This window comes from Pelecanus crispus, chromosome 2 (genome assembly GCF_030463565.1).
Source record: "Pelecanus crispus isolate bPelCri1 chromosome 2, bPelCri1.pri, whole genome shotgun sequence".
Classification (NCBI taxonomy): Eukaryota; Metazoa; Chordata; class Aves; order Pelecaniformes; family Pelecanidae; genus Pelecanus; species Pelecanus crispus.
The window spans coordinates 24,183,071-24,210,539 of record NC_134644.1 but is presented as its reverse complement, the minus strand read 5'-3'; the positions used below and the strand labels follow the sequence as shown (position 1 = coordinate 24,210,539).

The following is a 27,469-nucleotide window of genomic DNA, read 5'->3' as shown; positions in this document are numbered from 1 at the left end:
ATTTCAGGAGTCGTCTTGGTTTTGAGTATCAGTGTAGTAAGGAACCCAGGCTGTGTTTGACAGCTAGAACATGGCACTCAGAAGTAATGATGCATTTTTTTAAAGTGTTTTCATATCTTTCACTGGGAATTGAGTGAATACAAGGTGTTCCTGTTGGGTATACATTAGCAGCCAATGCAATGTCTACCCCCTCATCTTAGCTTCTGAGGAAAAAGGAGCAAGAGAGCTTCACAAACCATAAGGATTTGTCTTTTGTCATTTAAAACTTACATGACACAAAGAATAGCGTTTAGTCCTGAGTGTCACAGCCTCTGTGGTGGTGGGGAGGTTAGCTGCACCTTGCCAGTGACTCTGGGTGCATCCCTTGCAGTGTCAGACCTCTGATCCATTGGGGAACATCACAGCTGTCTTACACCAGTGTCAGGTTATCAGATCCAGTTAAGCTTAGCATTTGTATTGTCCCTCCAGGACTGTATGGCATGCAGGATATAGAATAACTTTCTTTAAACTAAAACTTCAGTTATTTTAAAAACAGGTATTATTCACAGAGAAAACCAAAACTCTTCAACAAAACAGCCTTTACAGGACCAAAGATGATCCTACCTCAGCGCCTACCATCATAATATTAACCTAAGCAATCCTAGGTTTTTCACTAAGGCATCTATCACTTATTTGGTTCCCTCAAATCACTTTCTGAACAAGTGCCCCCTCTATCTAAGGCAATATATACTTTACAAACTCAATACATTATTTTTTCCTTCCTTCCCTTCCCTGACTCATGAGCATGTTCTTGTTCATCATTGCCTCTTAATAAGCCTTAAATGCTTGTGGAGATAAATTTTGTTCCTTTTTAGTTTGTTATACTTTACAGCCCCATAACAAGGCATATATATCCATTCATTCAGTAAACATTTCAGTATCTGTAAAATACAGGATAACTATAAATTAGTACAAAGCAGCTCCACACCTGTAACACCATGATATTCGAAAATGTCCAGAACCCTGACTGAAGCCATCACAGAATACTAAGTCAATGTCCTCACTGTTTTCGTTTAGTAGGACCGAGATATTAACAGTGTTAATACAAATAGCATCAAAGCATTTGCAAATGAAGGAAACCTTGAAATTAAGTCTACTGTTCTTGTGGAAATAGTGAAATAATCTGTACAGTTACATATGAGTCTTACCAATTAGGTGCCCACTTACACACTTACTTGTGTAGTAAAGGTCCAGCTAACATCCAAGTGCACTGTATGTTCCCTCCTCAACAGCAGAACATAACTGGCATTGAATGCAACATACCTGAGCTTCATTTGTGTACCCAGCCCTCAGAAATGGAAGACATGAGCCCTCATACTCATACATAATTTAAACCAGTGGTTTTCAACCACTTGGATCTGTTGATCTCTTGAATTTTTATGTTATAATGGATATTTCACCGTTTCTGTGACCTGCAGCAATTTCACATATCTAACTTGGGATATAGTATATGTGAATCTGCTTCACTTTTACAAATTCTTTAGAAATCCTCCATTGAACTCTTGTGGCTAAAAAATACTGATTTAGTAAATTCTTTATCTATTTGTTGGGTCACACTGCCTTTTAAATGTTACATTATACTTTCCCTTTCTTTCTAGTTCCACTCAATTTTTACTTCTGATCTTAATTAAACATGCTTTCAACTATCCAGCAGTTTTGTTTCTTTTATTGTGTTTAGTGAATCTAACTGAAAGAGCTGATATTATTGGGTTAGAGTCAAGAAGAAAGTATTTAAAAAAGGAAGCTTTTTATAAAAACGCATCAAAATGAAATCTTCCAGCTCTGAAGCAGCCTCTGTAGTTTTTCTGTTTTGTTTCAGAAAACATTCCCAAAGCTTTCCAAGACTTTTAAAAATCTCCTATGAGGCATGAAGCATTAATCTTTAAAATTAAAGCTGCTAGAGCTGAATTTCCAGTCTTCTAACAATTATTGGGTGTTTTTGTTTTGGGAGAAAGGATAATCTTGTGGTTAAGGAACTGGAGGAAGAAGAAAAAATCCTGAGTCAGTTACCAGTATCATCACCAACTTCTTGCATGATCTTTGACAACCCAGACTAACTTTTTTCTGTTTATCAGAATAAATATAAAAATGGAATATAAATATAAAATGGGAATAGCAGCATTTCTGAGTGATGTTGCAGGGAGAAGGCACAGTGAGTCCAATGTGCCTGTACGAGAAAGAGCCATAAACTGAAAATACCCCTCATGCTTCCTAAGGACCAAGTCCTTAGACTGCGCATACAATAGCCAGAGGCTTCAAAAGGAACTGTGTGTAACACAGTATTTGAAATAGTATCATCTAGGATAGAGCTCATGTGGACTGTTCTGTTTGTGGGACTAGTGGATAAGATGGAAAACTCACTCCTGTAAGTAGCGTATTTTGGAGAGAAAAAAATGCCATGAAATATACATCCATACTTCAGCAAAAAGAGTCATCTAGGGCATACTGGAGATGGCCTTTATGTTGCTGGCAATGAAGAATGGGTGTTGGTACAAGCTAAGCAAACCTTCCTGGGGTCGCTGTCTATGAGGGCAGCTGGCCATCGCTGAATTGTGTGAAATGACACCTTTACTGCCCTTGCTACCAGAATTAGACAATTAATGATAACACTACTAAACCTGCCTATACTGCAGTCCCTCCTCCAAGTACAGTGCATTTATACCTACACAATGGGCTCTCTCTGGCTTAACTTCAGCTGTCTACAGGTCAGGCATCTATCCAGAGGACACAAACAACCAGCTCAGGTCAACTAAATGAACCACACTTTGAAGATTCCAAGCTGAATAGTTGTGTGATACAGTCCAAAGCCTTGTTGATAACAATTACTCATCAGCCTGTGTTTGTGCCTTTATTTGAAACATGGTATCTGCAAAAGGACATCTCTTCCAAGAGTATAGAGCTGTCCTGAGTCTCTTCAGTCAACTTTTCTGGAGTTTCCCACAGGCAAGCCAGATGTCCTACTAGGTTTCATCACTAGGTTTTCATTCATTCTTCAAAATGTCCCTTTAAAATGCAATGGAATTTTCATTTGGCCTGTAAGTTTCCTATTCAAACCTGAAATTAATTTGTATAGATAATATATTCCACTTCTGTTACATGAACTATCTAATCATAAGATGGAAATACAGGAATATTTCCTAAACTGGTTTTATTTTAAAGGTGTACACTCAGGGCATATTACAATAAAAATACTGTATGCATACTGTCTATACCTGTACATTCACATTTACATATAACCATATGCTGTACATAGTATTACATGCCCAAGTAGCCATATACACATACAGGAGCTATCTCTTACTCTGTTTTGAAGAATGCCAGCATGATGGGAGAGTCATCCTGAGTAGAGTTCCTAGACGCTCACATAATAATAGGATGTGTGGGTGGCTGAAGCTGGAAGGAGTGAAGAACTGCACTGCTTACTTGCTACATTTAAGTAAGCTCTTCTAATTTAATTTGTTCTCTCAGAAAAGAAAAAAATTGTATTGTGTTCGCATTTAAATAAACCACAAATGTTATGATTAAATATAACCTAAAGAATCATAACTTTTGCTAAATGATTAAACTGTCAAAGTCTGCCTAAATAAAGGAATCAGTTTTGAAGTCTCTGCAAACACTAGGTTTAAATTATTTTCAAGACCTATAGAGAGACAACAGAAAACATAAACAGCCTGAATTGTTTAAAATGTGTGTTCCCTCTAATTAAATAAGAAACATCTGTCTTGGTATTTTGGAAGTGGATATAATCCATCCGCATTGTGCCTAAATGAGTTTGCATCTAGCTTCCAATATTCTGAAATAAAATTCTTGCTTTCTGAAAAGAATTAAATAGGCATGCTGCATAAGGTACTTCATCCGTCTGAATAGACGGAAAACCCCGTGCTGAAAATAACAGCAAAGACGAGCAATCCTGTGACTTCCAGGATTCAGAGAAGTGTGTGAGACATGGGTTTTGGGGTTTTACCTTCTAAGCACTCAAAAAAAAAAAAAAACCAAACAGTATTTTCAAAATGAGGAATCTGCCACAAGCACCTTTCATTAAAGCATTAAGATGAACGACGCACAGATCCTGGAGGTCATACTCCTGTTATTTCTCTGGGGAGCGTGAAACCCTTCCCTGCAAGCGCACATGCATACAGACTCCCAGAAGCGGGATTTCTCCAGCAAACTGCAGATACTCAGATCCAAGCGACGCAGCTGAAGGGAGCGCGGAAGAAACTTGTGCCGAAGGGGGACCTGAGCACAGCGGGAGCAACGCACACAACGCTGCGCTACCAGACGCGGCGATTTACTTACTGGTGTTATCAAAGGGTATCTGCCTGCACTGGGTGGCGGGCCAGGCGCAGTGGTACACCGCTCCTCCTTCCACTATGTCTGGCTGCGTGGTGTTGGCTCTGGGAGCTCCCACCAGGACACTGACTCTGCGGAACACAGCGGGAAGTCAGCGGGGCGGTGGGGGCCATCAGCACCGACGGGCGGCGGCCCCGGCACGGCGGGCCAGGGGCTGTCACCCCGGCGACCGGCCCGTTTGCCCACCGCCTTCCCCAAAGCCTCCCCCCAAGCCCGTCGCCGCCACCCCCCAGCCCCGGCCGGGCACAGCCCGGAGCCCGCCGCGCCCCGGGCAGGGCGCTGAGGGGAGCGGCCGGCCCGGCCCGCCCGGCGGCGGCGGCACTCACGTGCTGGGGTCGGGGATGTAGAAGTCCACCGAGTACCCGAAGTAGCTGCCCGGGGGCCCGCTGTACACCGTCAGCTTCTCCTCGTCCAGGTTGAAGGCCACCAGCGCCGGCGCCCAGAGCAGCGCTGACAGGAGGAGCAGCGGGCACGGCCGCTGCCGGCGGCGGGCCCCGCGCCCGCGGCTGAGGCGCAGCATCCTCGCCCCCTCCGCGGCAGGCTGCCGCTGGCAGAGCAGAGCGGAGCGGAGCGCAGCGCAGCGGAGCGGCGGCCGAGCGGTGCCGCGGCGGTCTGGCTGCCGCCGTGCGCCGCGGCGGGGCGGGGGGCTGGCGAGGGAGGCTCGGCCCCGCTCACCCCTCCGCCGCCGCCGCCGCCGCCGCTGCGGGGCCAGCCGCCCCCGGGCGCCCCCTGGCGGCCCGCGCCCGGCGCCCGCGGCGGGGAGCGCAGCACGGCGCGGCGCCCCGCGGCTGTCGGCGGCCCCCGGGCGGGCGCGGAGCCGCGGTGAGGGCCCGCCGGAGCGCGGTGGCTCGGCGGGGATGTTGTTCTTCTACGAGGCAGCGTTTGAGCCCGAGGGACCCCCGCGCCACCGGCCTGTGCGTGGGGCAGGCCGAGGCGCTGGCGGTCGGTCTGGGGCCGCCTCACCCGCGCCTCCCTCGCTGAGGGAGAAGCCTCGCTGAGGCAGAAGCGGTCCCGCCGTCGGCGGCGGAGGTGTCGGCGCCTCGGCCGAGCCCCGCACGACGCCTCCGGCGTCGTTCTGCGAGAGAGGACGGTGCTCCCAGCGCTGTGGCCGTCGGGGACCCGGAGCGGCCCTCGTCCCCCGGCGCAGGAGCCACGCTGGGGCCGGGGCCCGGGCCAGGTTTCTCCGTCCTGGCTTGACAGAGTGCTCAGGGTCGTTTACTGCACTAACCAGGCTGTATCTGGGGAAACCAGTTTGTCTTACTAAGAAAATCCACAGGTGAAGCTGGGGGACATACATGTTGCATAGGACACCCCGTTATCTCTGCCCGGCAGAGTTACCTGATGGCTGCGTTTGGACAGTCGTGTTCGCAAGGGAAAATGGCGGAGTTGAGGCTAGTGATTTCTGCTTGAATTTCTCTTGAATTCCAGCATTTTCAAGAGTTTGAACTGAAGAGTCTGGTACTTTAAAATGCCTTCTAGGAAACTAAAGTGCATGGAAAAAAAATAGACCTTCATCAGATTGCTGTGTGACTGCCAGCATGGCTATTACTTAAACCATCAACCAAAACCCCCTTCTAACCACTGGAAAGATGTAAACACAGCCACATAGTTCAGAACACATTAAGAAATGCATTCCTCTGTAAGTTTCTCTGTTAGTGCTTTCCTGGCTACATAAAGTTTTAATATGCTGAAGGGGCACCTTACACTCGCGTGAAGGAAAGCATTGCTATAGGCTTTTACCACAGCTCCATGCAGGAGCAGGTGTCCTGACTCTTTTCCCACAGAAATGACTAATACATGTGGCATTGAATGGAGCTTGTAGAAAGCTCCTCTTAAAATTTATTCATAAAAGTAATTAAAACCAGAGGGATCTGGACAGGCTGGACCGATGGGCCAAGGCCAACTGTATGAGGTTCAACAAGGCCAAGTGCCGGGTGCTGCACTTTGGTCACAACAACCCCATGCAACGCTACAGGCTTGGGGAAGAGTGGCTGCCCCGGAAAAAGACCTGGGAGTGTTGGTCAACAGACGACTGAACACGAGCCAGCAGTGTGCCCAGGTGGCCAAGGCAGCCAACAGCATCCTGGCTTGTATCAGGAATAGTGTGGCCAGCAGGCGCAGGGAGGTGATTGTTCCCCTGTACTCGGCACTGATGAGGCCACACCTGGAATACTGTGTCCAGTTTTGGGCCCCTCACTACAAGAAAGACATTGAGGTGCTGGAGCGTGTTCAGAGAAGGGCAATGAAGCTGGTGAAGGGTCTGGAGCACAGGTCTTAGGAGGAGCAGCTGAGGCAACTGGGGTTGTTTAGCCTGGAGAAGAGGAGGCTGAGGGGAGACCTTATCGCTCTCTACAACTACCTGAAAGGAGGTTGTAGCGAGGTGGGTGTTGGTCTCTTCTCCCAAGTAACAACTGGTAAGATGAGAGGAAATGGCCTGAAGTGGCATCAGGGGAGGTTTAGATTGGATATTAGGAAAAATTTCTTCACCAAAAGGGTTGTCAAGCATTGAAACAGGCGGCCCAGGGAAGTGGTTGAGTCCCCATCCCTGGAGGTATTTAAAAGATGTGTAGACTTGGCAGTTAGGTTGGACTTGATGGTCTTTTCTTAAAGGTCTTTTCCAACCTAAATGATTCTGTGATTCTATGTTTTGCCCCGGCAAGCCCCACAATAGCGTTCTAGCTGGTTTTGTTAAGAATATATAAAAACTGACTCTGCTTGAAATGCTCCCTTCCCCTACAAAGCTAAACGGGGCATCATACCTGCATCTTGAGCGGACAGTATTCTTATTTGTATTTTTTCTGGCCAACTCAAAGGTAGGAAGAAAAGGAGAACCATTTTATTTTCTATTTAATCAACTCTGTTAGGAGGAAAAAAGGATTATTTTTCAGTATTTATAATACAGATGTGTCCAAAACAATATCAGAGAAAGATCAGAAGAATAGAGAACCCATTTATAAACATGCTACAGTTGAGCATAGCTATGAAAGCAGCTAAGAGTAGTTTGTTTTGTTCTGAGGTTCTGGTTTCTTTACTTTCGTGTTTGTTTTATTTTAAGTGCTTTATGGCAAGATTATTCAGATAAGACTGACATTCCTGTTCACGAAAATAGAACAGTGTGTTTATTTCCAGCATTAAGTGTGTGACCCTTAGCTGTCCCCACAGGCTTGTAATATTCCTTAAATCTGCTCGCCTTACAATTGTACCAACTTTACTCTTGCTATCAGAGTGAAACATCACCACTGATATTATTATGTTATTTTACATTGAACAAGTATCTCTTAGAGATCTAAGCACTGGTAATAAATTTAGAAGTACCTCAATGACTTGTAGGGTTAACGCCTACTCTTACAAGTCATACAGGTTTAAGGCAACTGAAAGCATTTGAAAGTTCTGTTGCCTTATGCTAAATAATAATAACGCCTTGCTCTTTTTTAGCACAACAACAGTCAGTTCCAGTGCTGAGCATCGTAAGTGAAATCGCTGGGGCTTGGAGAACTGCTCAGATGGCACGCCAGACCTGCGGCACTCAGGGAGCGAGAAGGCAGCACAGGTCTGATGCTGTATCCGTCTTGTACAGATCTATGCAAAACAGGGTTAAAATTCAGTAATTAGCACAGTTGGAGATAGGTGAGCATTCACACAAATCAGAAGCAGAAGGGGCATAGCAAGAACATAGGCAGTTCTCATGTGCTCCCCTTGTACCTGTCTTTCAGTTTGAAACATATGCCACCTAACCTGGTTGCTTTGAACTAAATTTAAAAAAGGAAAAAAGTGCTTCAAATGGCTATCGGTGCTAAAACCTGTATGGAGAGCGGGGCGGAATGAAAAGAAGGAAAACTCTTTCAAGATCCTCTTACCCCTAAAGTCTTAACATACAGCAGTCCCCCTCCCCTTACCCTTTTCCTTTTAAATTTTTTTCCATATAAAGAAGAGGGACATGAGTGTAGGATATTCCAAATCATTGAGAGAGAAACAAAAAGAACAATCTTTTTGGTTTTTGAAGGATTTGCAGTGTTTCCCTAAATAACTTGGACCTGTTTTGATCACTGGAAGCTTATTCCAGATCTTGGTTTCCTCAGACTTTAGACTGGGCATTGTGATCTGCACTGCTCAAGAGGTAAGCAGCTGCCCCAGTTGTTGGTAGACTGAAGTTTGGTCTTTAGCATACCCAAGGCCCAATACATTAACTGCTTTGAAAATTGAACTGAAAAGTCTTAATAGGCTCTAGAACCTGACCTGGAGCCAGGATGGAGAGCTTTTATAAGAACATTTAGCCAGGAGTCCAAAAGTCATTATCTACCCTACAGAATAACTGGAAGGTCAGATGTGGGACGAAATAATTTATACAGAAAAATACAAGATTCATGGTGTGGATTTCTACAGCTTATACTATGTGCCATTGGTGAGGTTAATATGTCATTTTGGTCTTTGCAATCTTAAAAATAGATCAGCCAAAGCTTCTATGGAAGATTTTGTCAAAGCAAAACTTAAATACTAGTATTTCATAGAAGGCTCTGTTATGAAAGCTTTAATCTTATTTATGCCATTATTTAGAAATCTACCTGCTAGCAGAGGAAGGGTAAGTATTTCAAAGAATCCTATGGGATTATAGCATAACTCTTGTCAAAATTAATGACAGTTTTACTGCTAAATCTTTTCAAAACATGGCAGTACAGAAGCCTAAGTGTCCAGTTTCCATAGGAAAGCTTATCTTTTCTCTTAGCTGTTTCCTAGTGTTGTTTCTGTAGGCAGGAAGCCTTCTCCTGAACTGTAATTGGAGCCACTACGTAGACAGTATTTTGTGTTGATTATCCTGTCACAAAGCAAGAGGATAAAATGAAGATGTGACCATACTCTACAAAGAGCATGAATTTCTTATCAGCCTTGGTATTGCTGTTTTTTCAATCTGAGCACCTGCTTGTCCCTTCTAACTGAAAAGGATCATTTTTAGCCAATATACAAATCTGAGAGGAATGAAGTGGCCTAGTTCATTAAGGGGCTCATTTCTGTGCTTTTCATCTCTGATGCTCTCCTGCATTTGGGAATAAAAAGCCTGACAATTTTTGCCTGTGTCCAATTCAGTTAAGGATTAGAAAACTCATTAAGCTCTACTTCAAGGTTTGCTAGGTTCCTTTAGACTAATAACTTTACTACTACAAGACCTTGTTTCTTCTTCTCCAAAATGCTAGTTGGTGGGACCTGAATTCAGGATCACATGTCAACAAAGGATGTTCAGCATTCAGTTTTGAACCTTACCTCTGTGAATGACATCCAAGTTAAAAATATTAGCAGAGTAATTGATATATGAAAAGCATTGAAGCTAATTTGAGAGTGAGCAGACTAAGTCTTCTAGCAACCTAAACTTAACAGCCTGTGAAAAAAAAGTTTCTTTTCAAGAGATTTCATGGAAATACTATTTTTTCTTCATTTATAAGTATTAACTAGTTTAGTCACATGAAATCAATGTAAACCAGAGTCTAATGAGCCAATCTACCACCATTGTGAAAGCACAGACTGGCTGCTTAGCGTGCGAGACCCCAAAGGATGGAAGAGTAGGGACACTGCAGGGGAGGATGTGCGTGCACTCAGTGTTCACGCTGCACCTCCCAGGCTAGTGCGGTCAGCAGACTGGCAGCACAACACACAGCAGACCCGCAGCGGAGTCTGAAGGTGCTCTCCAGAGCGTGCCTGATGCTATCTGCTAAGCAGCTTCGCGTGCAGTCAGGAGCGCCCAGGCTAACTGTCCACAGGCTGGCTGTAGACAGTCATCTAGCTGGAAAGCAAATGTGCCACGGTATGCATTGCGCTAATGGAGGTTCTTGTTCCTGCTCATGAACTGTTGTGCAGGCATAGCCAGTTCACTACCCTAACAGATTTTACTCCCACATCACTTGCCTGCTCCATCCAGGCCCATCTTGGACTCCTTTGCCCTAAATTCATTCTCACAAAGAAGAGAAGAGAGAGTAAAAAAGCATACAGATGGGTCAGATAAGCAGAAATTATAACTGTCTGAAAGACAAAGCCAAGAACTTCAACAGAAGTATTCTGAAAACAAAGTGCCCTGCAAGTTCTTAAGTGATTCACTGTGATTTTCAACCATAGAATCATAGAATCATAGAATGCTTTGGGTTGGAAGGGACCTTTAGAGGTCATCTAGCCCACTGTTTTAAAGGGTCTTCATGTGGCTTAAAACAAGGATATTTACATTTGGATTTATATTGGCTATTACCTTAAAACAGCTCAGGCTTTAACAAAGCAAAAATATGTTTGTTACCCTTAAGCCTTCAAATATAACTCACCTGGGTTAATATGAGGCACTGGAAGTAGTCTTTCCATTATTTATTTAGATAATTTATTTAGAGTATCTAACTGCAAGCTTCAGTACACATTGAAGGGGAAATAATTTCTCTTTTACCACTCAACCAGCAGTTGACCCCAGAACCTCTTTTTCTCCTCACCTCTTTGTTATGAAAGTGAATTTAGAGCAAAGAGACACCAACACGTAGCTGAACAATTTTCTGTCTCAAAGGGCTCTGAGACATGGGAGGGAGAACCCAGTTTTCTGGACCGACTATCCAATGGCCTGTTGACTGCACCATGTTGCCAGCTACGACACTAGTAGTCTCCCAGAAGTTACTGTCCTTTCCTTGGCAAGTAAAATTCAACCACTGTGCAATACATAAAAAGTCATTCACCTAGGGTATTAATCAAAGTATCATTTAATTGCATATTTAGTTCATGTGATTTCTTACAGTTAGCATTATCAATTTGCTCTGGTTAGTTAAAGCATGTATTTAATCCCGTAGAGTGCTCTGGTATTACTTATCAACTAAGCCTCAATTTGGAAATTACAATATATACATATATATACACACACACACACATATGTAGCCTATATATTTGGCACTTAAAGCAGAACAAGCTGTGAAAATCATACAGGTTTCTGGTCATTTTTCTATGGAAGGAAATCGAAAGTACCAGATATTAATGACCCACCTATTATAAGTCTGCCTTCTAAATAACCACACTCTTTTAGGGGACAAAAGGTGAATTTCCATAAAGTCAGAATCTCTCCCATCTTGTTCATCGGGGAGGAAAGGACAGAAAAGTTCACTTGGCTGAGGCTCTCAGATGAGCTGGCTAAGTTCCATTAAGCACTGTTAGTTAGCCTCTGTCATCCAAAAATATATGAAGTAAACCAGAAGCCAGGCCTCAAACAACTGGGCAGGATGAAGGAAAAACAAAGATGCAGGAGTAAAGGTTCTTATAACACACGGATCATCAGCTAAATTCCTCTAGAATATGGCAGAAGATTTAATCCAGAAAAATGCTTATATATAGATCTCACATCAGCTGGGCTTCTCTTTTTTTTTTTTTTTTCCTCCTGTGAGATAGAGCATAAATTGTATCTGACAGTGGACTAGAAAAAGACTATTTATTCTAACAGATTCAAGCTAGGATTCAGTGCAAGCTCCATTGTGAGATACTCTAGCACAAGCCAGGACAGCCACCAGAATCCAGGAGAAAGAGCAAGAAAGGTGAATTGTCACCTTCCAAGACGTCAGTGAAGGTCTGCCTAAAGACATTTATCTTAAAAGTGCAAAACCAGCTAAAGCAAATACCTATCAAGCCTGAGCATTTTAGGAAAAGTAAAGTTTCATACTTGCCAGGCAGTCCAGATTAAAGCAGATTATCTTAATTAATTATCTATATACTTTTGAGTAGCAATACTACTGTTGCACAAGTCTTTTAGCATCAGGCTCACACAGCAAGACGGGATACTTGTGTTCTAAGTATAGTGAGTCAGATAAGGTGAATTAAGGAATTGTCGTGGTTTAACGATGGACCCGCTGCTGGCCAAAGCTGAGCCTGTCAGCAAAGCTGGTGGTGCTTCTGTGGTAACGTGTTTAAGAAAGGGTAAAAACCGCTGTGTGGTGGCTGGGAGAGAGGAGTGAGAAAATGTGAAACAGCCCTGCAGCCACCAAGGTCAGTGAAGAAGGAGGGGAGGAGGTGCTCCAGGCACCGGAGCAGAGGTTCCCCTGCAGCTCCTGGTGAAGACCATGGTGAGGCAGCTGTGCCCCTGCAGCCCACGGAGGTGAACGGTGGGGCAGATATCCACCTGCAGCCCACGGAGGAGCCCACACCGGAGCAGGCTCCTGGCAGGAGCTGCATTCTGTGGAGAGGAGCCCATGCTCGAGCAGGTTTTCTGGCAGAACTGTTGCCTGTGGGTAACCCACGCTGAAGCTGTCCATTCCTGAAGGAGTGCACTCCATGGAAGGGACCCACGCTGGAGCAGTTCGTGAAGAACTGTAGCCTGTGGGTGGGACCCTGCACTGGAGCAGGGGAACAAGTGTGAGGAGGAAGGAGCAGCAGAGAGGAAGTGTTACGAACTGACCACAGCCCCCGTCCCCCATCCCCCTGCCCTGCTCGGTGGGGAGGAGGTAGAGGAGCTGGGATTGAAGTTGAGCCTGGGAAGAAGAGGGGTGGGGAAGAAGGTGGCTTTAGTTATGTTTTTGTTTCTCATATCTCTATTTTTAATTGGCAATAAATTAAATTTAGAGTCTGTTTTGCCCGTGACAATAATTGGTGAGCAATCTCCCTGTCCTTATCTCAACAAGATAAGGAGCTTTTTCTTCTATTTTCTCCCCCTGTCTTGCTGAGGAGAGGGAGAGAGCAGCTGGGTGGGCACCTGGCAGCCAACCAAGGCCAACCCACCACAGAACTATACTGTTCACCCATTTCCAGATGTAAATCCAACAGATATATTGTACAGTCTTGCAGAGGACATATCTGCAAAGTGTCACGCAAAGGATGTTCTCTTTTTACCACTACTACATGCTTTACAGTGCAAATTCTCCAACAAGGGCTTCCCCTCCACACTACATACCTCATTTTCGATCAAATCAGTTTGTTTTCCTGCATGATGATCATTCTAGAGTCATACTGTTATTTACACATAAAAATAATTTTTTTAAAAGTAAGTAATTCTGAATGCGAAATTCAGCCCTGCTGGCAGAGCATAGGCTCTGCAATCACAGTTAAGATGCAATAAATTATCTTTTGTTGTTTTTTTTTTTACTGAGATGTGTTCAACTTGAAACCTGACATTTCTAAACCCACAGTCCCTTTTCATCATCTTAGAGAGGCAGTAAACCAAGTTCGATGAAAAGCAAACTTAAAACAATACATCATGATTCAAGGAAAAGATTTTATTTTAGGGCTAACAAGTTGATAATAAATAAAGGAATATAATAATGTAATAACAGATGTTCTCATGCACTTAACACATACAATAACGCTGGCTTACACTGCTGTTTGGACAAATTGAGAAGAGGTATTTGGCAATACTCTAAGTTTGAATAGGTTAGAGATTATAGAACAAGAAATTCTTTCAGATGTTTTTACATTTCTTTTATACAAATTCAAATAAATATTAATTAATCTGTTTTTCCTCAGGTTTTGTGTTCACTTTTAACATGTCCGATAACTAAGCCACAGTAATATACAACTGCCAAGAAAGAGTTTTATGAATTATACTTATTAATATTCCTAAAAATGTACCCTATTTATGTCACATTGTGCAAGCTCTTTAGGTAAAATTAGATTTTAGGAAAAATGGCAGAAAATTTAAACTAATTAAAACATATCCAGTGCAAAGGCCAGTCTAGTCCACACATTATGGTACTGTAATGTAAGCCAATATAATTTAAATAATAAAACATGCCTATATGATTCAGAGGAAGCTGAATATGTTTTAAAGATCTGACATCTAATATGCAGATTCTGCAATATCAGACATTTTTCAAATCTTCATGAGATGGCAAAATAATGTTAAGACTTGTAAGTAGGCTTTTTCTTTTTTTTTAGGATAACTCACATTAACAGTACTACAGTGGCCAAAAAAGACAAACTATTATAATAGAAATCAATCTGATTAAAAAATTAAATATTCCAATTAACACTGAAAAAGTGTTTGTAATCATTATTTACAATTCACCAATGATACCAGTGTATAACTCCACTCAGTCAAAGTATACCACTTTCCAAGCAAATACCAATTCCTCTATCCCCATTCAAGCATTCGATAGTAGTATGATGGTTATGCGCAGCGTATCAGTTTAAAGAAGGAGATCGATCTGTGGTCCAGAGTAGTTCTATATATGGCCATTTGGTTTGCAAGCAGCGTTTTACAGGAGTGTCGTCGGTCTGTAGCATTGGTTCTTCAAAACCCATAACAACTGCTGTGCCTTCTACATACATGACCTGTCAAAATAAATCCAATGATGTCAGCCTATGTTTGTTTAAAAACTCTGATATGAGATGATTATTTTCACCAGGATTTCAGGTGAATCCTGAATCACCTCAGGAGAGGAATTTTATGATACTTCTTTTTATTTACTACAAAATCAAATCCATGAAGTTTTATACACTTTTTTCTTTTTAAAATGAAATGAAGTATGAAATAAAAAAACCCTAATCTCTTAGACTCAAGTGCCTGAAAATCCTGATCAGGCCATATTCATTTGAGTGTTTACTTCAGTAGACAGTAAAGGGCAAAATTGCGGAAAAAAAAATCTAGGAAATGCAATGTAAAAATTCTGTGACAATAGATCTTCTATTACTGTTGCAGTTGCAAAGTTTGATATTGTTATTTTTGTAAGGACAGTGTTGCTTAGACTTAACTTTATGGAACTAATTTTCCATAACATGGAACTTATATTGCAAATCAGCTTTATTCATAAAACAATATTTAAAACGCTATAAGCAGAATCCTTTGAAAACAAAAATTTGTTTAAATTTTCTTGATTATGTATGTATGTTCAATAGTAAAGATAAATGCATCTTTGAATGCTTTTGCCTACAGTTTGGGGTATGAAACTGCTGGACAGGGGTATTTTAAGGACTTAACTCCAAGCTATTCCAAAGACTGAGTATATACATTTTCTCAGAGAGTCTTCTTACTTGAAATTATTTTTGTTCCCTATGTCTGTTAATGCCTTATACTCTTCTACCCTAAATGCTAATTCAAGAACTAACTGAGAAGCAGTCATGGTGTGTCACGTACACCCCTCCTTCCAAGAAAGCTGAAAATGAAACAGGTCATTTTTGTCCCCCACTAAGTGGTTCCAAAAAATACTGATTTTTGATGCAGGTCTGGAGTATTAAAATATTTCACAAAAAACTCCAAACATCTCAATGTAGATGTAGGGTTACTTATAGAAGTTGCAGCTTGTCTGTGTTACGTCTCCATGATCCTTTACAGTTCAGATCCCAGTTCTCATGGATAAGCGTGAGAAGTGCTCTATTCGAAATGCACAGCTTAAGAGATGTGGTCTAGCCAGCCGATCCAGTATACTAGCTAAAATATGATCAGGAGCACAAAGCATTTTTCAATTCCAAATCTATAATTTTGGAAGAAAATTATCAAAATAATAATTTTGTAAAAAGTCTGTTTCAAGTTAAAGTATTTTGCCTGTAACTATCGTCAGTTTTACAATTTAACATAGGGAGTCAGTTCTGCACACTAATTGTTATTAAGGCTAGATGTATGTTTCTTAAATCTCACCTTTTCATTATAGTTAGATTGCTTCAGTCCATTGTAATGGTAAACAGTGAATGACTCTGAAACCCTAGAGTCCTGGTAGAAAGAAGACAGTTAATTTCATGCAACATATACACTGTGCCTTGACAGTCTCTTCTGTTTACAACTAGACAAATGCATTTAAACAGGAAGACTCAGAGAAGTTGTAAAAAAGTACCATTTCTTTTTGGTGACATCATGTTGAAGATTTTGTTCATTTTACCTTTCTCATCAGAAATAATAAAAAGATGTCAGTAAATTAATGGGTTACACCCCAAGAGCAAGTCATGTTTCTCTGTGTTCAGCTGGACACTAAGCTACAACTTCAGCACTGAGCATGTAGGAACTGTCCTAGTTTTTCCAAGACAGCAGTAGTAGCCACATTCACGTGTATTTATGACTGTTTGGATGCTACTACGTTAAATATTTACTAAGGACCAGATCTAATCTCCAACCCTCCATTTGAGAGATAAAAACTTATTTATGCCCACACCTGCCTAAATGTAAACTAACTGTGAAGACAACTGTTCAGCGGAGGCCTAACAGCAGAGGTACTGCAGTTGTCAACCTTTACCATGCCAGGTGTTTAAATGCTTTAGCCCTAAAAGGACTGAAGAGCTCTGCATTTCACTGAATCGGGTGTAATATCATCTCTTTAATGCCTGCTAGACAATAAAGCTTATCCCTTTTTTAAGTACACGGAGGTAAAGGCTGGAATGAGAAGAAATCTGCTCAGGTTAGAGTACATCCATCAGATTATGAAAAGCCCTCATTCATTTTTCTCTTCAATGATTCAAAAACCTTATCTCTGTATGGGTCTATCACAGCAACCCAGGCTATTCAGTGGAGGGAGGGTGATAGAAAGGAAGGCAAGTAGTAACTGGAAAGGAAGGTAAGTGGTAACTCTACTTAAAGAAGTTGCTTCAGAGAGATGAATAAAACCAAGCACTAGGTAAGTGTTCAAACACTGTATAAGGGGAACAGCAACAATTCCAACCATCATTGGCATCTGCTATTTTCTCACAGTATTTTAAAGAAAGACGTTAATCTTCATTTCTGCAGAATTTCACTTTCAGAAAGAATTCTGAACGAGGTGTCAATATGAGAAGGGCTCCTGCTGTCTGAGCCACAGAGCACAGACTGGGCAACATATCCGTGCCCTCAGCATTCAGTCAGTCACTGATACTGGCAGGTCCCAGTCCAAAATGTGCTGATTGTTCAGCCTGCGCCCTGAAGGCAGTAACACTTCCCACATGTTGTACTGGAGCCAGCAAAGGTTCAACAGCACCGGCAAAACTGAGTGGTGGGGAATCACCTGCAGCAGGGGATTAGTACTTGATGGACAGGCATTGACTTGGGGGCTCCAACCTTACAGCAGGTAAAGAGTTCCTCCACCAACTCTCGAGGTGACTAAGGTGGGGATCTGCCCATGATTCCACTATGCGCCCTTCTCCAGCTGCCCCTCCTCAGTCAGTGATGCCCTTCAGCAACAGGCAACAGAGGCAGCAGCCCCATACGATGGCCGTTTTCTCCTCCAGCTACCTATGGCCCACAGTACTGGACAGTTTAGGCACGGCCAATTATGGAGGATGTGCTTCGGCTTTCTGAACTTCATTCTAAGCATCTGGGGCCTAAAATTAAGCAGTGGAGTCTTCCAGATTTGCAAGTGTAATATAAGTGTAAGAAATAAGATTAAATTATATTCAATTGTAAAGATATTTCCACTTCTGGATATATGTATGAAAGGAAGAAGAAAAAGTTGGCAAATACACAATGCAGATGTAATTCTGTAAATCTGGAGAAAATGGACACTCTTAACTCCTTCTTTTTCCTCTAGTTGATCAGTCATCTCTTAATGATGTATTCAGTCCTTACCATCTTTGGCACTGCAGTTCTAATGTCTTCTGAATGACCAGGTTGTTTCATAGTACAGAATACTACACCCAAACAGTGCTGCACAACCCTTAACAAAGAGAGTCTTGCTGAAGGCTTTTTAAAAATATTAGTTTCACATTTCCTTGGTTGCAAAAATTAAGCCATATAGTTTCAATAACACGTTAAGCCACAAAAGCCTCTGAAGAAGCACTCCTCTCAGCCCTTCTCTTGCCTCACCAGCCTATCTTTCTGTCACTGGGGAAACTCTCTCTCTTCTGCCAACGCAAGCATTTGCATGGCCATGGAACAAGCCTCCATAAACCTGCAAAGAGAGCTCTCACCCGCACCAGTTCCCTGTTCTGGTTTACCACATATCTTCCTGGTGGCAGGGAGGGAGGCAGCATGAGGGCAGGAAAATGTGACCCAGGGCAAAGGGAGAAGAGGACAGCAGTGCTAGGTTAACACATGCTTCTCAGTGGTGGTGCTATCTTAATGAGTAAATGGAACAGGTTGAGAGTTTGAAAATAATTTTCCATTACCCTGGCAGATACTGACTTCCACGTATGTAAACAGAACTCTATCATAGGTTTTTGTTAAACTGTCAAAAATTTTACATTATTAGAGATATACATTAAAATAGTTTTAAATATGTTTGTAACCTTTTCCCATTTGCTAGCAATTACAGCAGACATTTGTAATTCTGATAAAAAGAGTATGGTCATTTATTCTCAGAAAAACCAAACTCAGATGAACTTTCTCAGTAGGGAACCAGTTCAATTTCATATGCAAAATGATTATGTATTTCCTGAAGTTAATTTTAGAACTTGTCACTACAATGGAGTTTCCTTCCACTGTAAAGCTGACAAAATCATGGACACCTTACGCAAAACGAAGTCTTGTATTCTTTGCAATACAAGAAGTTATTTGCTGGTCAGCTGTGTCAAATGAATGCAATACTTGTTATTAAAAAAAGCTCTGTGATATTGATGTAAGTGTTTAATGAATCTCAAAGCCAAGCAGAATAGGCAACGCTCTGCAGCAATAAAGCTATATAGATTACCTGCTCAGGGAAAAATTCTTGCAGAAAGGGACCCAGTAATATGATGCCCAGTCCTTCTGGGTCTAATTTGGTCTTCATGAGGTTTACACTATGACAAAAACATTGAATATAAAAGTATGAGTAAGACATTTTTATTCTTGCATGACTAAGTTATGCTGGGCTACCATAGTACTTGCTGCCAAGTATAGCAATGCTATTCTATTTTTAAGCCTAAGTGGCAACTGCACCAGAATGGCATGCAAGTTGCTAAAACACGGTTATTTTTAAATAAAAGTAATCTGTTATTTTAAATTAAATAAGTGATAAATCTGAAGGACCACCATATTTGGTAAAATAATTTGAAACCCATATAATCTAAAACCACGTTTACAGCCCAAAACGCGTTTTGCTGTCTTGTAAGCATTCCTGAACTTAGATACTCAAAACAGTCATCTTTTAAATACAGCTCCATAACTGCCAAACAACCTGTTTTTAAATGGAGGTTTGAAAAGCCTCCAAGTTTTCTAAGTACACTGAAATAAAATTAACAGATACATTTATTATTTACATCACACCCTTGATAACAAAGAAGCCAAACCCAATAATCAATGAAAATATTAACAGTACTAATCTGAAAGCCTTACTGCATGAATATGGTATAACTTCAGGTCACTACAAATGAATGTCGATTATAACTTTACATTTCTATTTAAGCAATATATTTCTACAGGCATCAGATTGCTTAAACATTTTTTTGCATCTGCCTATCCTTTTGCCTAAGTTACAAGTTGTACTGTGCACAAGAATGTCCTCATTGGGTCAAAGCAACCGAGCGTCTTGCCCAGTATCCTGTTTCTGACATTGGTCAGTAGGGGATGCTTACGATAGGGTACAACAGGGCAAACATACAGTGTATCCTTAGTTTACCCTCCCCATTTCCAGCAGTCTGCTGCTCAAAGACATCTTCAGTGAGAGGCAGTATCTAAAACACAAAGATATATATTTTTTCTTTCCATGCATGTGCCTAATTGGCATTGAACCCATATACACTTGTGGCATTTAATAAACTTTCCACTCACAAAATTAAAATTAAACTATGGATTCCGGGAATAAGTATCTCCTGTTTTGAACCTGCCACCTGATAATTCAGTTTGATGACACCTCATTTTTGCATTGTGAGAAGCAATTAACAATCACTCCCTATTTATTATGAAACTCCTGATTTTAGAGACCTCTCTTACATGCCAATGGTTGTCTCCCTTTTCCAGGTCGAACAGTCCTAACCTAGTTCTTCTTTGTACTAATGCCATTCTGTACCTTTGATTAGCCTTGTTGCCTTCCTGATACTTTTCTACAATGTTCGTTTTTAAGATGGAGTGAAATGTCATGCATTTATACAATGGCGTAATTCCTAGAAATCCCACTCCATATCTCTGTCTATCACTGAGTATCAGTTTAAATCTAAGATCTGTTTCCTGAATGGTAATATTTAGTTCACAGCCCAACAATGTGTATGCAAAATCAGGACTGTTTTGCAATCAATCTACATTTACTGTAGTGAGACTTCTCTGTTACCCTATATTCCAGTAACAACTTCTGCTCTTCCACACCATTTTTTAGTATCTTGAATACTTTTGTGTCAGCAGCAAACTATCATATTAATCCCTACCTTCAAATCTTCACTGGTGCCATGACAAAATTCACAGACCTAACACAAATTCCTGTAAAATTCCTCTAATGATCTCCCTCCATTAAGAAAAAAATGACATTTTTATCCTTTGATCAGTTATTTACCTACAAGAAAACCTTCCTTCTTATCCCATGTTTACACATGGAACATTTACTTGTGAATTTTCCCCAATTGGCCTTCAAATCCTTTTCTAAGTACTGTTGTCCATTTGTCACCTTCTCATTCTGGTACTGTCTGGTACCAGGACAGTTTACAGTGGCATGCAACCTAGAATAGTTCAGCAATTTCATTCTGATGTTTCTTCAGAATTTTGGGGTTTTTACTTTTCTTGACACTTCAGACTCTTAGTTGCTCTGACCACCCATAAAAAGGCTTAAGTGTGGAAACCTCCCTGTAATCTTCCCCAGTGAAGATGAGAACCAATCCCTGTTGTCTTCCCCAGTGAATACGAAGAGGAATTCACTATGCTTTTCTTCTAACTTTGAATACTTTTTAATACTGGTGATCACCGATCCAAACTACAGACCTCTTGCAAGTCTCCTGGTTCCGATGGGCTTAAAAAAAATACTATTAGCTTTTATTTTATAACTTTGCAGATTAGTTGTCAGAAGATTTTAACTCTGCTTTATTTTGTATTTGCATTTAACATTCCATAAATGTACCTTCGTCCCTATTTTTTTCATGTAGGCACTACATTTTCCTTTCAGAAGACACAGTCTTAGGTTCTCATAGCTGCCTCTTTTACCACCTAGGCTTTTAACCACCTAGGTCTCTTGTGGGGGCTGTGGGCAGAAGGTGTCTTTCTAAGCTCTTTTTGATTATTGTTGCATGTAAGCATTTTATCCTTTTGGCTACCACTTCAGTGTCTTCATTTCTAAGTAGCTTCCTTTCTTGGTCCTAAGTACTAGTAGTAAATTATTTGGCTTCTTTTTATTTCTGCCTCAATACACGCAGAATACATCATGCAACTTCAGAGAGTGGCTCTGTTAAGGCCCTTGGAAAAGAAATTTTAAAATTCATAAAACTGAATGTGATATCCTATAAACTATGTTAATTTAATATCTAAAAAAAATTTTTCCATACTCAAGTGAAACTAGAACTGAGTATTTGCAAGATACTGAGCTTTAATCCTTCTATTGCTCATTCTTACTGCTCTCAAAGTACAAAATTTAAGATATTTCAGTAGCTGCCTGAAACCTGCTCAAATCCTTGAAATGCTATTTAACAGAGTTCTAAAAACATTGTGTTTGTAAACAGAACCAAGGCAGATTTAAGTAAAGATAATTTTGAAAATGCACTTAATTATGTAATAAAATTAAAGCAAGCTATAGACTCACTAATGAAATACAAGAACTGTTTAAAAATGCAGAGTCATACTAAGTTTTTAAGCATTGGCAGTCTACAAAATTAAATCAATTAAGCGGGAGGGGAGATTTAATAAAAGTTGATGGCTGTATGTTTCAGCTGAGGCTTTTTCGTTTAGCAAATAGCCATTCAATGTTACTGATATTCTACAATGTTCTTGTTTAAGATGGAGTGAAATGTCATGTATTTATACAATGGCATAATTCCTAGAAATCCCACTCCATATGTGTGTCTATCACTGGAGTATCAGTTTAAATCTAAGATTTAAACCTAAGATTTAAACAGCAGAGCTACCAAAACGTGTTCATGCGTGCTTCAGTCACTTCAGTGCAAAGCCTAGCATCTTAACTGAAGAGGTTATGAATGTTGGGGTGATGATACTGATGGCCTTTGTACTGTTACGGCTAAGAAGTGTGTGGGGACAAAAGCCTCCAGCACTGGTCAAATAGACAGATAGGATAAAATATTTTAAACCAGCTAAACCGAGATTGACAGATGTACTCAAATCAGTGCCCTGAAGAGTGTCAGATGGTTTTTAGAAACAAACGGACAAAACAAGAGAGCTGGGTTCTCAGATGTATTTACTAGAAGACTAGAAAATTTTACTAAAACCACATTCAATGGCATGCAGTACTGGAATGGCTAATCCACCTTGTTAATTCACATCTGCTCTACAAAGTTTTCCCCTCTATAATTCTTAAATTCAGAGCAGGTCTGACCATTACTCATCCTGAGATTCTGAGAAGCTTAAAGCCTTGGATTAGATGATCACAAAGAAGTTCCATTTAGTTCTTGAAATAAAAAATTTAAAAAGTACACTTAGAAGCAATGCCTTTAATTTTACTTAAAAACAAACAAACAAAAACCAACTAGAAAAGCCTGCATGGAATTTGAAATGTGTTATTTACACTTGTGTTCCATGTTAAGTAGGCAGGACATCTAGAACCAAAACAGAGTAGGTCCTCAAGACAGTAGTATTAGACATTTTTATTTCATAAGAGATGTTTCAAGACTTAATATTCCATGGTTTGATCATGGCTTTTCAATACAGCAGGCCTTCTGACTGGCTCTTCCTACATCAATTTATATTCATTGTGCTATGCACAATAAAATAGGCCAGGGCTATGCCACAAACACCCTGAAGACCAAACAGCCAAACGGAAAAACTGCTGAATGCAGAAAGAGGATTTCTGCAGATTTATTGAGGCAGCAGAACAAAAAGGCTAAAAGAAAGCTTCTCAGACATATTAAACTAAGGCTTTTTTCTTTTTTCCTCTTTAAGAAAAGCTTTTGCCAATTTCACCATTTATTGACATGATACGAATGCTAGCCTTTTTGTCTTGGGCATTTTTTTTTGTTTGTTTTAGTTTCTCCGGTATCTTTTGATTTCAATTTTCACTCTTATTCTCCACAGAGAACAGCTCAGTAAACTTTGTTGTACTTTGTAACATTTGAAAGTACAGACAATGGCAACAATAAAATTTCAGATGGCTGTGGTAAGTAAACTTCCAGTCTCCACAGCCATTCTACAGGAATAACTGATTTAGACACCAATAAACTAGACCATACGCTTACGAAAGAGCAGAACCACCTTTTGGAGAAGTGAAAAAGTTCAAGCACATAGCTCTCCTTTCCAGGTTAAGCATTTAGTGGCAAAAAGTGGTAAGGTTTGGCACCAAAGGTTAACTGCTGCCACTGAATATTAGTCCTGTCTGTCCACATAAGATCTAAAATAAATTACCTTTTTCATTTGATAGTTTTATCTCTAATTCTAGGAATCAAGGAGTAATTTCTGGAAACAAATGACAATTACATACAGTACAAGGTACTGAGTGTTGGTGGAAACAAAAGTGTAACTGCAGCAGTTTCAGCTTCAAACTCTGTAGACAGATCCAGCGGTAATCCCATGCTACTCTGCCTATGAGTACCTTGGTGGTTTGGCTCTTTTGTCACACACTTTCACCTTCACTAACATACAGGAATATATTCATGATTATTTCTTCTCTATATAAAGTAATGCAGTAGGTTTGAGGGGTTTTTTGGCTTCTAGTTATCCTTACCAAAGTTAGAGACATTTTAAGTTGAATTCCTCCCATTTAATTTAAAGCCGACTTAAACACTTCAAAATAACATTCTGTGACCAGAATGCAAGCTAGGAAAAAATCTATTAAAACCTCTAAATTATACTTGATATGTGATTAATTGAATCAAGGAAAAAACTCTAAAATATAATTAATCTGTAGTTAATCGATACTTATACTTACTATTCAGGATCTGAAACAAGGTCCAGAGCCTTCATTACATCTTCTAGCAGAGTGTCAGGTATAAAACCATTATCTGAAGAACCAGCAAAGCTCCTCATTAGAAAAAGAAACAAAATACTTTCCAGGAGTACAAATTTTATTCAAAAATACAAATCCTGTGTATCTTTATATCTAAAATTCGCAAACAAATGGTGGGGTTCTAGAAGGAACATAGTTTTCAAATACTTCCACTTTGTGGAAATGAGGAGTGCAATACAGAAGCTGCAGGTTCATCGTTCGTACACTTAGAAGCTTAATACTTGCTAAGAATCCAATCTCTTTATAGCAATCTCCACTTGATACCATGTGATAATAACTGTACATTTTTTCTCTTTTGATTACTTAAAATAATACCTGAATGTTAGACATCCTCTGTTTTCCAAAACGTAACAAAATTTTCAGTGTATGCTACATACATTCAAGAACAAAATTTCATGAGGAATGCAATCATAGTGGATCAGTTATTTTATAAAAATGTAATATAAGAGAAATGAAATTATATTTTTAGCTTTATGTTAATTACAAACAACATTACAAGGTTAAAAAGCTTATGCTCTAAGAACTCTACTTCCTACTACACAGTGTTGTATTCAACTTCTCTCACTACAGAATTCTCAGAAAATTTCTTCATGTCACTTGTAGATTGACTACTGTATAGAAAATTTTTTGTCTTAACCAGTAAGTATTTCATTCCTCTCTTAATCAGCTCAGGTATAAACAGCATATTACCCTGGCATGGAAAGGACAATGGATTTGGAAGTGCAGTATTTGGAACAAATTTTAGAAAATAATGGTTCTATTTTTGAAGAGATACCCTACACAATGCAGTATTCATTACTATTTAGAATTTGTCTCTACTGAATGAGTACATTTCGATTATAAAATGTTATTTCAGCAAGAAGTACAGCCCTTACCCTCAGGGTCATATGTCTGGAAAACCCTTCTAGCTTGTTCTGAAGGTGCTTCAGGAGCGACAAGGGCCATATCCTTAGGAAAAAAAAGAAAAAAAAGAAAAAAAAGAACAAAACGTTCAGAATATTCTTAATTCAGATACAGAATACTAAGGAAATATTTAGTCATACTACACAGGTTTGGACCTTAGATTGATGAAAATTTAAATACAAAAGAAAAATTACAGTAATTTGGCAATATTGCTTATAGTGACGTAAAATGATCAAGAAATATGTTAAAGATTATTCCACAAACTTCTAGACAAATTTTACGTAAGTCTTTTCATGCAGATGTTGTGGCACAAAAGCTACTTGGAGACTACACGTATTATGTGGAGATTGAGATTTATAGTACCATTCTTTATATCTGAAAACACATATACATGTACCAGTGAAATTTGTTGAGTGTACTATGCATACATTGAAACATATAAAAATTGTTTAGGTAGAAAGCTGTGAGAGAATGTTTTGAAGTCCATTTCACAGAATGGCAGAACACAAATTTGTTAGCTACATGAAAAGGTATGATTTCAATAATAGCTCTCATAATGCTTTTATTTATCTGTGACTTTTTAACACGCTTTCCAAAATATATGCGGAGAGGCACATGTCTATCTCCTACTGCAAAACCAGCAAAAAGCATATCCCTCTGGTTTTATGCCAAAAACATTATTATAAAAAACGTGAAATTGATAAGTTATTCATGAGAAATGAAAGGTGGCATAAAGGGTAAGAAAGGCACCTATTCACGACACCCTTTAGTTTAAAGAGATACAAAGACTTGATGTTCAAATAGAACATGACACTCCAAAATAGAGCTCCAAAACCTGCTTGCTAGGAGTACTTAAATCCTACATCTCCTCTTGCAAATTTATGATCACCTATGTTGTTTTTCACATAGAAAGAAACATTAAAAACTTGCTCAGAGGTAAACACTGCATTTCACAATACCCCCTCTATAGCTTTTCTTCCTGTCAGAGCAAAAATTTAATGTTACCTGCCATGCTATGAACAGTAAACACAAACCCCCAGAAATAGCAGCATTAACATTATTCTGAATAACATTAACCCTGAGAAACACACTTCTGTTCATATTGTATTAAGTAAATTGATTTGGTACAAATGAAAAAGTTATCTTAAACTGTTTCATAAAGTATACATAAGCTTTTTATTTCCAGTTCATTTCAACTTTGCTTTCTGAACATGACTTAGATTTTCTTGAAAGAGAAAATCACGTTAACATCCTCTCATTATACCTGCATGTGCCAACATTGAACTTTGGTCTAAACTGTACAAGTCTGTATTACTTCATTTGAAGGAAGGCACAGAAAAGAAATCAGAATGTAGAGTTAAAAGTTGCATAGCGACCTAGTGTTCTTTTACCAGATTAAGAAAACTGCATCTGGAAAAGAGCAGAAACAAATCATACATTTGACCAGAATTCTACTCAACCAGTTTCTCTTAATAGCTGATTCCCAATCAGCCAAGAATTTTAAGTGTACACCTAATGGCATCCAGCATATACTTAAAAACTTTCCTGAATGAAAGCGAACTGCCTAGGACACATAAACAGGATAACATGGAACACAACATACCCTTAAAAAAACAAGGCAACGGTTTTACTGTGAACATGAGTGATACAGCTATTAGTGGCATAAGGTGCATACAGTGGGGATTACAGAGCTCCCCTCATTTCCATGTACAGGAGAGAGAAATATTTGGTCTCATACAGTACTGTATTCCACAAAAAGTTGGGAGGAGACATCTGCCCTGTCTTCCACAGCTCTAGATCACCAGCCCATTATACTTTCCCTCCTAAGGGCTACTCCATTGCCACTTGAGCACAACACAAACGTCTACATTACCAAGCGATGCAGCACACGGAGGGAAGGATTGGGGTTCAATTTGCTGTGATGTATTACGGGATATCCACATCACATCTTTACTGGCAATGAAGCTTGTGCCAAACGTCAGCCTTAGAAGCACACTATGCAGAAGCAGAGCCAGTAAGCTCTTGTGTCCCCACTGCAGGCAAGGCACTCCAAAAGGCCTTCCAGTGTGCAACTTCAAGTGTTGGCTCCACCAGGAGAGAAACAACTTTCAGCACATCTCTTGGACACTTTATTGCATGCAGCAGGATTCCAAGTATAGATGCAATGCAAATTTGCACCAAAAAGCAGCTCTCCAACATGCTAAATCACTAATGTAGATGGATCTGGTGAATCATGTCTGCTGGAATTCTCCTAGTTCCCGAGATGTGATAGACTTATCATCAGG

General features: G+C 40.2%; 2 protein-coding genes across 5 annotated transcripts in view; both read right to left on the bottom strand.

The window, feature by feature from the left end:
* Positions 1–5,526, bottom strand: part of ITGA8 (integrin subunit alpha 8) — a 117,562-nt gene extending 112,036 nt beyond the window's left edge. Inside the window, exons 1-3 of the mRNA XM_075705173.1 lie at positions 5,230–5,526; positions 4,716–5,177; positions 4,336–4,460 (exon numbers count right to left, since the gene is read on the bottom strand). Of these exons, the coding sequence (XP_075561288.1) occupies positions 4,336–4,460; positions 4,716–4,909 (319 nt within the window). The 5' untranslated portion in view covers positions 4,910–5,177; positions 5,230–5,526. The remainder of the gene's footprint in view (positions 1–4,335; positions 4,461–4,715; positions 5,178–5,229) is intronic.
* An 8,051-nt stretch (positions 5,527–13,577) lies between these two features.
* MINDY3 (MINDY lysine 48 deubiquitinase 3) overlaps positions 13,578–27,469 on the bottom strand; it is a 61,253-nt gene continuing 47,361 nt past the window's right edge. For all 4 annotated transcript variants that reach the window (XM_075704630.1, XM_075704627.1, XM_075704632.1 and 1 more), the window contains 5 exons: positions 25,157–25,229; positions 24,204–24,276; positions 18,906–18,993; positions 15,956–16,027; positions 13,578–14,652 (listed from right to left, as the gene is read on the bottom strand). In XM_075704630.1, coding sequence (XP_075560745.1) covers positions 14,503–14,652; positions 15,956–16,027; positions 18,906–18,993; positions 24,204–24,276; positions 25,157–25,229 — 456 coding nt within the window. In that variant the 3' untranslated portion in view covers positions 13,578–14,502. The remainder of the gene's footprint in view (positions 14,653–15,955; positions 16,028–18,905; positions 18,994–24,203; positions 24,277–25,156; positions 25,230–27,469) is intronic.